General features: G+C 43.2%; 1 protein-coding gene across 1 annotated transcript in view; it reads left to right on the top strand.

The window, feature by feature from the left end:
• Window positions 1–14,414, top strand: part of SYN3 (synapsin III) — a 445,749-nt gene that overhangs the window by 28,308 nt on the left and 403,027 nt on the right. Inside the window, exon 2 of the mRNA XM_068560009.1 lies at window positions 7,887–8,344. Coding sequence (XP_068416110.1) covers window positions 8,034–8,344 — 311 coding nt within the window. The 5' untranslated portion in view covers window positions 7,887–8,033. The remainder of the gene's footprint in view (window positions 1–7,886; window positions 8,345–14,414) is intronic.

Here is a 14,414-nt window from a genome sequence, read left to right as displayed (position 1 = left end):
TTCTTGTCAGCAGGGAGGGGGCAGAGTTCTTGCTGGTCAGGCACAGCTATGCTGCTCCCTGTGCTGCCGATCACAGTGTGGGGCGTGGCGCTCCTGCGCACGGCCCGCCGCCGCCATCTTGAAGTGAGGCGCCGTGCGCAGCGCTCCTGCACGGGGCCCGCCGACGCCATCTTGAAGTGAGGCGCCGTGCGCAGCGCTCCTGCACGGGGCCCGCTGCCGCCATCTTGAAGTGAGGCGCCGTGAGCAGCGCTCCTGCACGGGGCCCGCCGCCGCCATCTTGAAGTGAGGCGCCGCCGTGCGCAGCGCTTCTGCACGGGGCCCGCCGCCGCCATCTTGAAGTGAGGCGCTGTGTGCAGCGCTTCTGCGCACGGCCCACCAAGCTGAAGTGTCGGCGCAGCCAGTTTGCAGTGGGAACTCTGGTCTGAAGTGCTGAGTATCAGGCTTCTGCAGGCAGTTTCCTGTGAGCGAGTGAAACTAGACTAAACACAAAGGAGAAAAAAAGGTTAGATTTTATTTTATTACACAGAATCTATTTTTACTTCCCTGGAATTAACGGGTTTTGCCAGTGACACAGTTTCTTTTTAGTACTAAATAATATTCAGTTTCCTGGATGTACCACAGTTTATCCCTTCACTTCTGAAGGACATTTTGATTTCTTCTAAGTCTTGGCAGTTCTGAATAGACATTCTATTGTAAACATCCTGGTGCAGGTTTTTTTGTGTGGACGTCAGTTTTCAGCTCCTTCGGGTAGATACCAAGGAACATGATTGCTGGGTAGTATGGAAAGAGTATGTTAAGTTGTATAAGAGATCACCAAGCTTTCTTCCGAAGTGGGTGTATCATGCATTCTCACTGGCGATGAATGAGCGTTCCCGTTGCTCCACATCCTCGCCAGGCTTTGGTGTTGCCAGGGTTCCAGATTTGGGCCATTCTGCGAAGTATGTGATGGTCTCCCCTTGTTGTTTTAATTTGCATTTCCCCACTGACAGATGACATGGAGCATCTTTTCGTGTGCTTACTTGCCATCTGTATATCTTTGGTGAGGTCTCTGTTAAGGTCTTTGGTCCATTTTTTAACTTAGCAGCCTGTGAACCAAGACTATGGTAGGAGTGAGGGAGGGGTGAGGACGATATTAAGGATGTTCCGGGAGACAAAGTTGACAGCGCCCGGTGCCTGAGTGGCTGAAACCGCTGAGGGCTAAGAAGGAGTGAACTATGAGACTCGAGTCTCTGGCCACAGTGAATGGATGGATAGTGGCACTTCCGGGAGGAAGAGGGGGGCCCAGGTATAAAATTCATCAGAGGATGAGGAAAGAAGTGAGTCTGGGTGTCTGTGAGACACCTGAGCAGAGATGTCCACTCTCCTGTCCAGTTCACGATCAGTTGCTCATCTTCTCCCGAAGTAGCTGGTGCCACTGTGGGGCGGCTCTCACTCTATGGAGTTGTTTATGTTTAGATGCAAAACCTGCATCCCTATGATTTACACCTTACTTCAGTTGTGTGGCTCCATTGACAAGTGAGAAGTCTCCAACCTTTATTTAATTCTTCACAGTAAAGTCTTCTTTCCCGCCACAGCCTCCAAAAAGTATGCCTGCAAAGTTGCTGCTTTGTGAAATGTTTGTTCTGTCTGGTGTGGTCACTCCTGCCCTCTAGCGGCTGTTGGTGGGGCAGCATGGGGCTGAGCACTCAACTGGCCTGCTGGATTCTATCCCGGAAGGATTCTATCCCAGGGTCTTCCTGCCTTTCTGTTCCCACTGCCTTCCTTCCAGACTCCCCCTTACCCTCACCTTGTCCCACCATCAAATTAAGTTTGTCATTGAAGAGATATCTAGTGGCACAGGAAGTCAGTGGCTCACAGGACAGGAAGACACCCTAGAAATCACATAATCCAACTCCCTTTTTTTATACGCAAGGACCCAAGTGATTGTAACAGCCTCCTAACTTGTCTGGCTGCTTCCACGCACTTGCTCTACAGTCTGTTTTCCGCACAGTGGCCAGGCAGACCAGATGACGTCTCTCTCTTGCTTATAACCATCCAATGGCTTACTTTTCACACTTGGAATAAAATCAGAATTATTTTCAGGTTGGCCTTTCATGATCTGGCCTCTCTCTACTTTGCTAAACATTTTCTTACAAAAGAAAAAAATCTCCCTCTTATTTTCTGATTGAGCTGGCCTTCCTTCTGTTCATCAGATGTGCCTAGCTCTTTCCTACCTCAGGGCCTCTGTGTGTGTTCTTCCCTTTCTCCTCACCCTCATGTCTCAGCTTAAAGGTCACCTCCTCAGAGAGGCCTTCCCTGACCCTCCCCCCATGTTAATCTCTACAACAGAGATTAACTCTATTGAAGTGTATTAACTCTGTTGAAGTGCTCTGTGTATTGCCCCAGTCCGTGAGTATTTCTCCATTATCTGCTTCCCTTACCAGACTAAGCTCCCCTGGGGCCTGCAGTGGGAGAAATTATAGGAGGAGCCTTTGATGAACCTCGGAGTTGGTCAAAAGATAATGAGGTGATTCTTCTGAAGGCGGGGAATTCCCACCAGTGTAAAGTCGACCAGAGTTCCTAAAGAAGGGATTGTTAAATAATCTCTAAGGTCCCTTTAACAGTTTGTTAACTTTTCTATCCAGTATTTGAAAGATGGAAGAGGTTCAGATCCAATAATAGCTCGGTAGCTTGTGTTGGAGTAACCCTTTCATAGATGATAACTATAAGCTTTGGGTAAAGTATTTAAAAGAATCTATTTGAGGTTCCTGGAGAGAAACAGAAAGTAGGTGGAATCTGGAGGGGATTTAACCCTTGAAAGAAGGGAGCGGCACCCGCCAAGTGAGATTCACATTGATGTGGCTCTTCCCTTGAAAGCAAAAAGCAGAAAGCTGCAGTTTTATTGCTTTGACAAGTAGCAGAGTACAGGCTAATAGAGTGGCTGGAAAATGAGGAAATCTGAAGAGATGCCCCAAATCCATGCTCCCAGTAAGATCAGCTGAGGCCTCTGTGAAAACTGTTTTCCAGTTCAACCCCTCCTTCAGCCCATGTGTGCTTTTCACGCTTGCACACAGCTGTTAATCATGGAGACACTCTCCAATAAACTTTCTGCTTCCAAATCATCCCGGCAGAGTCAGCGTCCTGGGGAACTTGACTTAACAACGATCTAATTGATGTTATAGAGCATTGTACCCAGCAACTGCAAAATACATGTTCTTTTCAAGTGCAAATGAAACATTCATCAAGATAGACCATGTTGAGCCATAAAATTAATCTCAGTGGATGTCAAAGATGTTGAAGGATTAAAACATTATAGACTATGTTCAATAATCATAACAGAATTATGTTAAAAGCAATAACAATAAAATATCTGAAAGAGCACTGGAGTTTGGAAATTAAAGATATGTTTAAATAACACATAGGTCAAAAAGAATTAGAAAGAAATAAGAATAATTTGAGTTGAATGACAGTGTAAATACAACATGTCAAATTTCTGCATTCAGCTAAAGTAGTGCATAGAGGGAAATGCATTGCTTTAAATGCTTATATTAGAAAAGAAGAAAGGTTTAAAATTAATGATTTACATTTCCATCTTAAGAATATAGAAAAAAGCCTTAAACCCAAAGTAAGAAGAGAGGAAGTAATAAAAAGCAGATACAGGTGAAATAGAAAACAAATAATAGAGAAAATAGAAAAAGCTGCAAGTGGTTTCTTTAAAAGATAAATAAAATTTTTAAATGCGTAACACAGATTAATCAAAAAGAGAGAAAAAACAAATTACTAGTATCAGGAATGTCAGGGGAAATTACCACAGACTCTGCAGAAAATGAAAGGTTAGTAAAGAAATATTACGAACAACTTTATGCCAATAAATTTCACAACTAAGATGAAATGGACAAATTGCTTGAAATCGCATATTGCCAATATTGAAATAACAAGAAACAGAGAATATGAATACATTTATAAAAGAGGTTGAGATAATTATTAAAAACTTTCCAACATAGAAAAAAATCAGCCCCAGATGGTTTCACTGTTGAATTCTGCCAATAATTTAAGGAAAAAAACCCAATATTACACAAACTCTTTCAGAAAATAGAAAAGGTGGGAACACTTCTCAGTATATTTTGTGAGGTCAATATTATTCTGATACCAAAACCTGGCAAAGACATTGACAAAAAAGAAAATCAGAGACCAGTATTTCTCATGAACATGGACATAAAAAATCCTCAATAAAATATTCTCAGATTGAATCCAGCATTACATTAAAAAGGTAATTCACTATGACTAAGTGGGATTTATCCTAGGAATGCAAGTTAGATTTAACATTTGAAGATCAATTAATGTAATTTACCACATTAAGCAAATAAATGATTTTTAAAAACATAATCCTCTCAATTGATTTATAAAATCACTTGGCAAATTCAACATCCATTCATGATAAAAACTCTCAGCCAACTAAGACTACAAGGGAACTGTCCCAATCTGATAAAATGCATTTATGAAAAACCCATAGCTAATAACATTGTGTTAACGTGAGATATTGAACATTTTCCCCCTAAAATGGGGAACAAGATAAGTTGTCTGCTTTCATTATTTGTATTCAGTAGTGGAGGGACTAGCAACTGTAATAAGAGAAGTAAAATGTTGGAATGGGGGAGTAAACATGTCTCTATTTGTAGATGGCATGATTGTTTAAATGGAAATCTTAAGAATCTGTAAATAATCATGAAAGACAGTAATTGAATTTGTCAGGTCACTATACTGATAATAATTGGCAAATATATGATGTTGGCAGCAAACAAATGGATAATAAAACTTAGAAAAGAGAGTATTTATAATACCATCCAAAAAAGCCCAAAAGAAATTGTTAGGAATCAGCTTTAAAAAATGGGTGCAATACCTCTATATTGAAAATCACAAAACATTTCTGAAAGAAACTAAAGAAGATTTAATACGTAGAACGCTCTAACATGTTCATGAGGTGGAAAATTCAATAGTGTTGAGATGTCAGTTCTACCCAAACTGAGCTAGATTCTACATAATCCCAAACAATATCCCAACAGATGTTTTTGTACAACTTGACTTTAAAATGTACATAAAAGTAGGACCTAGAATACTCAAAACAATCTTGTGAAAGCAAATATAGGTTGGAGGACTCACTTTACCTGATTTAAAGACTGCCTATAAAGCCACAGTTACCAAGACAGTGTAAGGATAACAGATCAATGGAGCATAATAAAAAGTCCAGAAATAGATAACATGTAGTCAACTGGTGCCAACAAAGCCACCATAATAATTCATTTGGGAAAAATATTTTCATAAATGGTGCTGGAAAACTGGATAAATGAACCTCTCCTCACACTCAAAAATCAAGTTTTAATGGACTGTGGACCTAAACAGAAAAGCTAAAACTATAAAGCTTCTATAAGAAATTATAAGACAATATCATCGTGATCATGAGGTTCGCAAAGATTTTTAAAAGCAGACACAGAAAGGACTAAGTGCAAAAGAAAAACTTGGTAAACTGGACTTCATAAAAATTTTAAATTTCTGTTTATAAAAAGATCTGCAGATAGAGGTAATAGATGTCATATATGTACATATAAATGTGTATACATATGCACATATATACATATTTTTTGTATGTATAGATAAAATACTCCTAATAACCAAAATATGGAAGTGTGGTCTCATCCTATGGTATAATTTTTTTTTCCATTGTGATGTTTTTATCTCGAGTAACAATTCACTTTTTTGTAAGAGTTATTTTATTCTGCCAGACTTATACTCATGAAGGAAATGAAATGGTAAGCCAAAGACTGAGAGAAAATGTTCACAATATACATATCTGACAAAATACTTATATCCAGAATGTGTAAAGAACTCCTAAAAATAAATTAAAAATGTAAACAACCCATTTTTCAAGATGGGACAGAGACTCGAACAGACACTTCACCAAAGAAGATACATCGATGGCCAGTAAACCCATGATACTTGCTTATCCTCATTAGGTGTCAGAGAAAATAAGTTAAAAACACCGTGAGATCCTATTTTACACCCCCTAAAACGGCTAAGATTAAAAAGATGGACAACAGCCAAAGGTTGGTAAGGATTTGGAGCAACTAGAACTCTCAGATGAAAGGTGCAAAATAGCACAACCGCTATGGGAAGCTTTTGGACAGTTTCTTAAAAAATTAAACATGTGCCTGCCCTATGACCTAACAAATTAACTTCTAGGTATTTTCCCAAAGAAAAAGTGAATCTCTCAATCAACCTTTCTCTCTGTCTCTCTCTGTCTCTCTCTCTCCTCGCCCCTCCCTCTCCCCCCCTCTCTCTCCACAAAACTACTTAAATAAAACATCCTAAGAGCAGTTCTATTCAGAATACCTCCCAAACTGGAAACATTACAAACATCCATCAACAAGAGAATGTAGTAACAATTTGTGGTTTATTCATCCAGCGGAACACTACTCAGTGATAAAAAACAGAATGACTCTTGATATGTACAACATAGCTGAGTCTTGAAACCATTATGTTGAGGGGAAGAAGCTGTTCATAAAAGAATAATACACAATCACATTTATATAAAGTTCAGGAATAGCTAAAATTAATATACGATGACAGACATCAGCAGAGCGTTTGCCTATGAGGACGTGTGGATTGACCAGAAGGGGACACAGGAGAATTTCCTGAGGTGATTGGAGTATACTAAATCTTCTACCAGTGTATACATTTATTAAAACTCCAAGAATTGTACACTTATGGACTATGCATCTCACTCTAAGTAAATTTTACCTCAACAAAAATATAATTTTAACAAAAAATATAGGTGGGGTCGAATTGCATGATATAAACAATCATTTTTCTCAATGAGATATATTGATCTCACATGAACAGTTTGGTTTTTTAAAACTTACTGTATTCTGTTCAGAAAAGGAATGCATTTGTTTATTAATCTGCTGGGGCTGCCATAACAGAACACCACAGACTGGCTTAAACAACAGAAATTTATTGTCTCACAGCTCTGGAGGCTGGAAGTCTGAGATCAGGGCACCAGCATGGCTGGCGTCTGGCGAGAGCACTCTTGCTGGCTTGTAGACTGTTGCGTTCCCCCTGTGTCCTCACATGGTGGGTAGAGACAGAGCAAGCTCTCTGGTGTCTCTTTTTATGAGGACGTTAATGCCGTCATGAGAGCACCACCCTCACGGCCTCATCTAACCCTATTACCTCTCCAAATACCAGCACATTGCTGATGAGGGCTTCAGCATATGCATTTGAAGGACACAATTCAGTTCGCAGCTATAAATATTCTAGAAAATCTGGAAAACATAGGTGAGTGGAAAGAAAAAGAAAAAACAAAAAACCCTGTAGTCGCATTACCCAAATATAGTCACTGTTAACATTCTGATGTCTTTTTCTTTCCAAAGTTTTATTATTTCAACTTTTATGTGGTTGTAGTCATTCTGTACCTATAATCTTGTATCATGATCTTTTAAATTACAACATAAAATTTTTTCTATGTTACTAAAATCCCTTTTTAAATACCTCTTTTTAATAGCCACAAAAGGTTCTGCTGAATGACTGTGCTGCAGTTTACATGTTCATTATCTTGTGGTCAAACGTTGAGATACTTGCCAGTATTTTGCTAGTGTAAATGATGCTGTGATAAATACGTTTGTACAAGAGGCTTTTTCTGTAATTCGGATTTCATTCTTGGGATAGAATTCCAGAAAATGGAGATTGTAGGTTAAAAGGGTATGGTCTAATTAGATGTCGCCAAATGCCTTGCCAAAAAGATGTCCCACTTTGCACTGCCCCCAGCAGCAGGGCAGGAAGGGGCATCATCTGTTTGCCCTTAAGGGGCTGAGGTCATTTCCACTAATGTGTTTGTTGGCCCGTTTGCACAGGTAAAAAAAGACAGCAGCAGCCGACTTGCGTGGGACTCCCCTGGCTCTTCTGCCCGAGACCCTACCACTCCCTCTCCCTGGCAGCCTGTGTTCTGGGCCTCACCCAGACAGTCTGAGTAGGAACAAGCCATCTCATCATTCACAGCCATGAATTTCCTCCGGCGACGCCTCTCGGACAGCAGCTTTGTGGCCAACCTGCCGAACGGCTACATGACAGACCTGCAGCGCCCAGACAGCTCCACCAGCTCCCCTGCATCCCCAGCCATGGAGAGGAGGCACCCCCAGCCCCTGGCAGCCTCCTTCTCCTCTCCAGGATCCAGCCTTTTTAGCTCCTTCTCCAGTGCCGTGAAGCAGACCTCTCAGGCCCCCTTGGGGCTGATGGAGCCTCCAGGTCCCTCCACGCCTGTTGTTCAAAGGCCCAGGATCCTGTTGGTGATCGATGATGCCCACACAGACTGGTAAGTGGGACTCTGCAGGTGCCCCCTCCCCAGGGGCAGGAACGGAGATGGGGCTTATCTCACTCGTGGGGAAGAGAGAGGGGAAGAGCTGTGAGAGGCTCTGTGGCATCAGAGACTGGCAGGAGGGAAGGCCACTAATGCCAAGCACTATGGCAGCTACTTTGTGCCACACTCTGTCCAAAGGGCTTTGTATTTAAGGTCTGAAATCTCTCACCTGCAAATCCAAAATCCAAAAAGCTCTGAAACCTAGAAAATAGTTTATAACCCATTTGGCAACAAAACCTGATCTGAAGGAAAGTTAGACTGTAATAGTCTTCTTCATTGTGCCACTCACTGTGCTTGTTCATATGATTTGCTGCAAACATCATAATACATTTGCTATGGGGTACTGCCCAGAACCCACTGGAAGTGTTATATAATATATGGTATATGCACTGTATTACTTTTCTAAAAATGGAAAACTTAAAATCTGCAGTAACTCTGGCAAGTTGCTTGACCCCGTTCGGCTTCAGCCATGCTCTCTCATTGAATGGGGTTGCTATGAGGGTAAAAGAAACCAACAGAGGCCCACAGTCCTTATCTGAAACCCTTGGGAACAGAGTGCGTGAGTTTGCATCCCTACTCTTTCATGTACTGGCAGTCTTGTTCCAGAACCTGTCCTCTTAACAGCAAAGGTAGGCAGAAATGACAACCCTTCCAGTCTCTTCCCAGGTATGCCCCGCCCCCATAGCTGGTAAGCATCCTGGGGGGCAGAGACTGGACACATGTGTCAAGGTTATTGCAGCAGTAGTTCTACAGGTAGTTACTGAGCACTGACTGAGTGCAAATAACAGTCTTAGGTACTCAGGTAAGTAATGAACAGGCCCTGCACACATGGAACTGCAGGTGGAAAAGAGGTCTCTACTCCAAATTTTTGGTAGAAAGATATGATAAATATTATCATTCCAGTTGGAGACATAGAATTTGTAGTCCAGGAAGTAAACCCAAATGTGGAGACAAGGAAGCACACCATCCAGGGCAATTCTGACAGTGGACCCATGGATGGCCATGGGAGCTGGAGGGCAAGGTTTTCTGCACGCATCTCCAAAAGCTGCCACAAAGTAGGCATCCAGTAAATATGTATTAAATGAATAAATTAATGTATTTAGTTCCCTGAGCATGCCAGGTGCTCTGTTATTCTATCATGGATGTGTGCACTCACATTCATTCCTTGAGAAGTTAACTCAGGTTGGGAATGGTTGAGCCTATACTTTGGAGTGGGGGATACTTATAGTTTGTAACGTATTCAATACAGTTAACATTTAAGCATGTCCAGCAGGTTCAGACATTAGCCGTTATTTTCCTGTGAGGAAATCACTTCATCTTAACCAGGGTAGTCATGTGCCTGGCCTCTGTTCTGACCCAGCCTGAATCGTCTTCAGTGGTGCTGCTTGCTTGAAGGGTCTTAGATGAAGCCTTGTTCATCTCTGCTTATGCTCTTGTGTAAAGCATCATATTTAGGTTCTGAGCCAAGGGGTTGATTTCTGCAGAGGTGTTGCTTCCATGCACTCTTGCCTGTGCAATCCTGCTGCCTATCTGCCTGGTAATCAAAATGCATACATGGCCTTTGCAGTCCTCGGTTTCTCTTTAACCCAATTTGACCTTGATTTTGAGTGTTCTCTGCCGACTGTGTTATCCCTGGTTCAGTCAGGGATAACAGGGTATGGTGATGGGGGGTATTTGTCAAAAAAGTTGCTTCCTGTGTGGAGGCTGACCTAATAAATGGCAGCATGGTGCAGTGGTTAAGAACTCAGACTTCAGAGCTGTCTGGATTCAAATCTCTACCCCATAATAGCTATATGACCTTTGAACGTTACTGCATCTAAATGGGAATAAAATAGTACCTACCTGTAGAGTTAATATATGTAAGTGCGGTTAAAATCTGAGTTACTATAGAAGTGTTTAGGATGTGTCTAGTAGACAGTAAGTGCTATTTAAGTGTATATTATTATTGCAGACTATTGTTACCTTCTGTGCAATATTAATCATCTTGACAGCAGCTCCTGTAGGCATGCCTATTTAATTTCTTTATGCCCACTATTAGACAGAGTGGATTAGGATTTAGCCTTGTTGTACTAAGGTTTTCTAATGATCACTCTTCCCTGCTAGCTCTCAGATGATAAAGTTGGGTCTTATTAATTAATCTCTGTCCCCCACAGTGCCCATATGGTGTGTAGTATAGTGTAGGCGCACAGTGAATGGGACTGAAATGCCATGAATAGCCTCAGCCAAGTAACATTTAAATTTTGACTTTGGTCTTCAATCTCTCTAATCCACAGGCAAGACCAATGTGTGAATTTTAGGCTGTGCACCCTGGTGGGGGACACAGTTTTTGGCCAGAGGAATTTCTCCCAGTCTGTTTCAGTCACGCTTCATATGCCCACAGGTTAATTAAGTCTTGAGAACAGCAGTCCTTTTCTTGCCTCTCAGTGGTTAAAAAAGTGGAAAGGTGAGAAACTGAGACTCATTATGTCACCTGGAAGTTGGCTCTGCACTCGTTGGATGTTTGTGACAGAGACTTCCTACCCGCACGTAACAGCTTCTCCTATAGAACTCCATCCTAGATCCTTTAAGAACTTGCAAGCCTTTCCAAATACATTCCCAGCTTCCCAAATTGATGCTGGCTGCCTTAAACCCCAATCCTCCCCTGCAGAGTTCCCGAAGGATGCCTGTCCCCCTGATAGCACGAGTGGCCAGGAGGTGGCGGGCCAGCCCCACTTTCCCTGGGTGGCTTTGGCAGAGCCTCGCTGCCTGGGGTCAGCCCTCTGCCCAGCCCCTCCTTCACTGTGCAGACTGTTTCCTGAGAGGAGGAAGTTGTTGAAGGGGGAGAAGCCAGCTCACACAGCCCCTTTCTTCCTCCTTTGAGATGGTAATGAGCGGGGAGAAGATCCACCATCTGGACTGAGATTGAATCCACCAGGAACAATGTGGCTCCCTTTTCTTCCTTGTCAGCCCCAGTTCCTTCTCTCTGTCATCCCTTTCCAGGTCCAGGACCCTGCTGCAGAATCAGGTTTCCTCGTGGGTGAGAGAGTTGCAGGAACCTCCCACTCTTGCTTCCTGACAGGCCAGCTTGCATACTCTCTGAACCAGCCTGGGCCCCCCAAGGATGATCTGATACCTGGCCAGTGAACGGGAGAAGGGGCATGAGGTGGGGAGGGGAGGACTTTTCATCTTCTGAGGAGACACAGAGGGTCCCAAAGCCACCTTTGCTGGGAAGAAGGACTCATGGCCGAGCATTTTAAGATCCCACCAGCTTTTGGGGTTGCCCCAGAGGTGAGCCTGGCTACATCAAGGATGTTGGGAAGCTTTGGACCAGGATCACCCCCCAATAAGGTCTGGCTCAGTAGTAGGTCTGAACTAAAGCTGGTGCTGTCCTCTGGGATGACGGGAGATCAGTCAGCCTTGAGAACCACAGGGGAAAGGAGAAATAAAACAAAAGCATTTCAAGCTCAGTTTTCTTCAGCCCTACTTGCCTAGAATTTTCCAGCAGTTTCACTGGTCTCAGGCCTCTAGCCTTGACCTCACCTCCTGGTTACCTTTCATGTTACCACCAAAGTATCATCTTTCTGAAAATACAAATCTGATCAGTTTGCTCCCACGCCCCACCATGTATCCCCTTTTATAACCATTTGGTGGTGCATCATTGCCCTCAGGTTCAAAGTCAGAGTCATAAGCAGGTCTGCCCTCCCTCTAGTTCTGCCTCCAACTCCACTTCCTGCTTTGCTGCTTATTCCGCAGGAATAGCAATGATTTGTAGTTTCAAACACACCTCTGCCTTAGCACATTCTGTTCCCTGCTACCTGGAATACCCTTCCCTATCTTGTTCACTGGGCCAATCCCCATTCATCCTTAAAAGCCTGCTCAAGTGTCACTTCTCTGAATTCCTCCCTGACACACCTACCCTGCCAACAGTGCTAATAACTACCTCCTTTGATAACTTAAAATACATTCCATTGTGTCACTGCAGCACACATGACACTGTATTAGCTTTAGGTGGCTGTCTCTTCTGCAAGAACAAGGTCTATGTCTTATTCTTTTTTGTATCCCTGGTGCTTAACACATAGTATATTTTCAATTAGCATATGTCATTGTTCCCAACCCAGTCCAATCAGGACAACCTTTATTGGGCATCATGGGGCCTGAAACTCACCTTACTTTAGAAGTCAGCAATATAGTACATACAGTTGAGGGGTTTCCAGTTTTACTCACCTGTGTATGAAGTCTTGGCTCTTTATTTTCCATTACATAGCTAGAATAACTGTAAGGCAGCTATTTGAGATTCATAAACAGATGAATTTTTAAATTATTAACAATGTACTGGAACCCTAGGTTTGATATTTCAAAAGGAGAACATTGAATATGACCCCAAGAAAGATCGTTCATAACCAGGTCAGGGTTGAGTGTACTTCCTCGCTCTCAGTTTTACTTGCAAGGTCTCAGGAGCCCGAATGGGCTTGGGGAGGGGATGTTGGGGTGAAGGGGGCATAGAGCAGCTAAGCCTTGGCCTCCACCCCTCCCTCCAGTGGCCTCTGGAACCCTCCTCTCCTCTCGCCTCACCAGTGGTCCTTGTTCCCAGAATGTCTGCTATTCCCTTTCAACAATTATCTATTGTTACCTTCCCTTTTATTCTCCACCCTTGCCTAGGATTTCTTTTTTATTTTATTTGTTGAGGAAATGAAAAGAGGATTCTTAGTTTGAAACACCCCTTAGCTACTATGCTTTCAGCCTGGAGTTTGTGAGGCTATACCATTCTACTAAATGATGGCTAATGATACTCATTAAAGCACCTTGTGCATGTCTAGATTCACCAAGAGTTCTTATGCTGTGTGATAATTTGTGTCCCCATGACCACCACCCCACGCATGCCTACTTGCTATCTTTGTATCCCAGCGCCTAGAACAGGGCAGGCAGATAATAGGTGCTCGGAAACATCTGTTGATTGAATGAGTGATTTGAAGGTGATGTTATTGGTAATGACAAGGGTGAAGGTGTGACAGTGAAATTGAGGAGTGACCTTGGTGGCATTCTTCAACCCTCTTTTTCCCTCTCTCACTTACTACTCAGTCCAACAGAAAGTCACAGTGGCCATGGTGAGAGCATTTACACCACGGAAATTGGCAAGTGCTACAAACCAGGCATTTAGATCTCCCCAGAGAGCCAGTTGTTAAGCATTTGCCAGCACACCACTGCACGTTGCACTTCCTGATTTTACTGGGGAGCATTTTACAGGTGAGGAAGCAGAGTACAGACAGACCATGCACCTGCTTGAGGAATCAAAGCAGGAGAGTGGTAGGCTGGGACTTGAATGGAACTAACTTTTTAAAAGGCATTTCGCATGGTGACCTGCCTCCTGCTGACCACTGCCCAGGGTTTCAGTGTTTTGCATGAGGTAGAGGCTGAAAAATCTTGGTTGAAAAATGAATGAACACACAAATGAATAGAATAAACCACGAGCTCCTTAGGAATAGGGTCATGTCCTCATCATGGTCATATGGCGAACACTTGTGCACTTTCTATGACCAGACCTTGTGCTAAATGGTTTTCATAGATTCTCTGATTTAATCCTCCCAACAACTGTATGGAGTACTATTACTATTCTCATTTTAATAATAAGGAAAACTGAGGCTCTGAGCCCAAAATGAGAGCAGATGCTGGTGGCATCTGGATCAGCTCAGGCCATCCAGCTGGCAAGGCTGGGCATCCCTGCTCTCTTATCATTCTTCCCTCTCCCACCTGAGCACAGGGTGTCAGCCCATGGAGCAGGGCTCTGGAGCCTCACATGTGTGCACACACCCACACATGCTCGGTGTCTGAGGGCAGGACTGCTTGTTACAGCACTGTGGCCAAGCACAGGATCCTGGTGACCTCATCCTCAGAGGAAAGCACCCACCTCGAGTTAGGCAGCCCTGCCCTACCAGCGCCTTTGGGCAGCCAGAATGTTAAGGTGCCAGGGGAAGAAGGGCTTCCTGCAGCCAAGCAGACACTTTGAGCTCAAGCTTGGAAGTTGGACCCTTTGCAGAAGTGGCCCTTG

The sequence above is a fragment of the Eschrichtius robustus genome, chromosome 13 (genome assembly GCF_028021215.1).
Source record: "Eschrichtius robustus isolate mEscRob2 chromosome 13, mEscRob2.pri, whole genome shotgun sequence".
In the NCBI taxonomy this organism is placed as follows: Eukaryota; Metazoa; Chordata; class Mammalia; order Artiodactyla; family Eschrichtiidae; genus Eschrichtius; species Eschrichtius robustus.
This window is presented reverse-complemented; position numbering and strand designations above follow the sequence as displayed.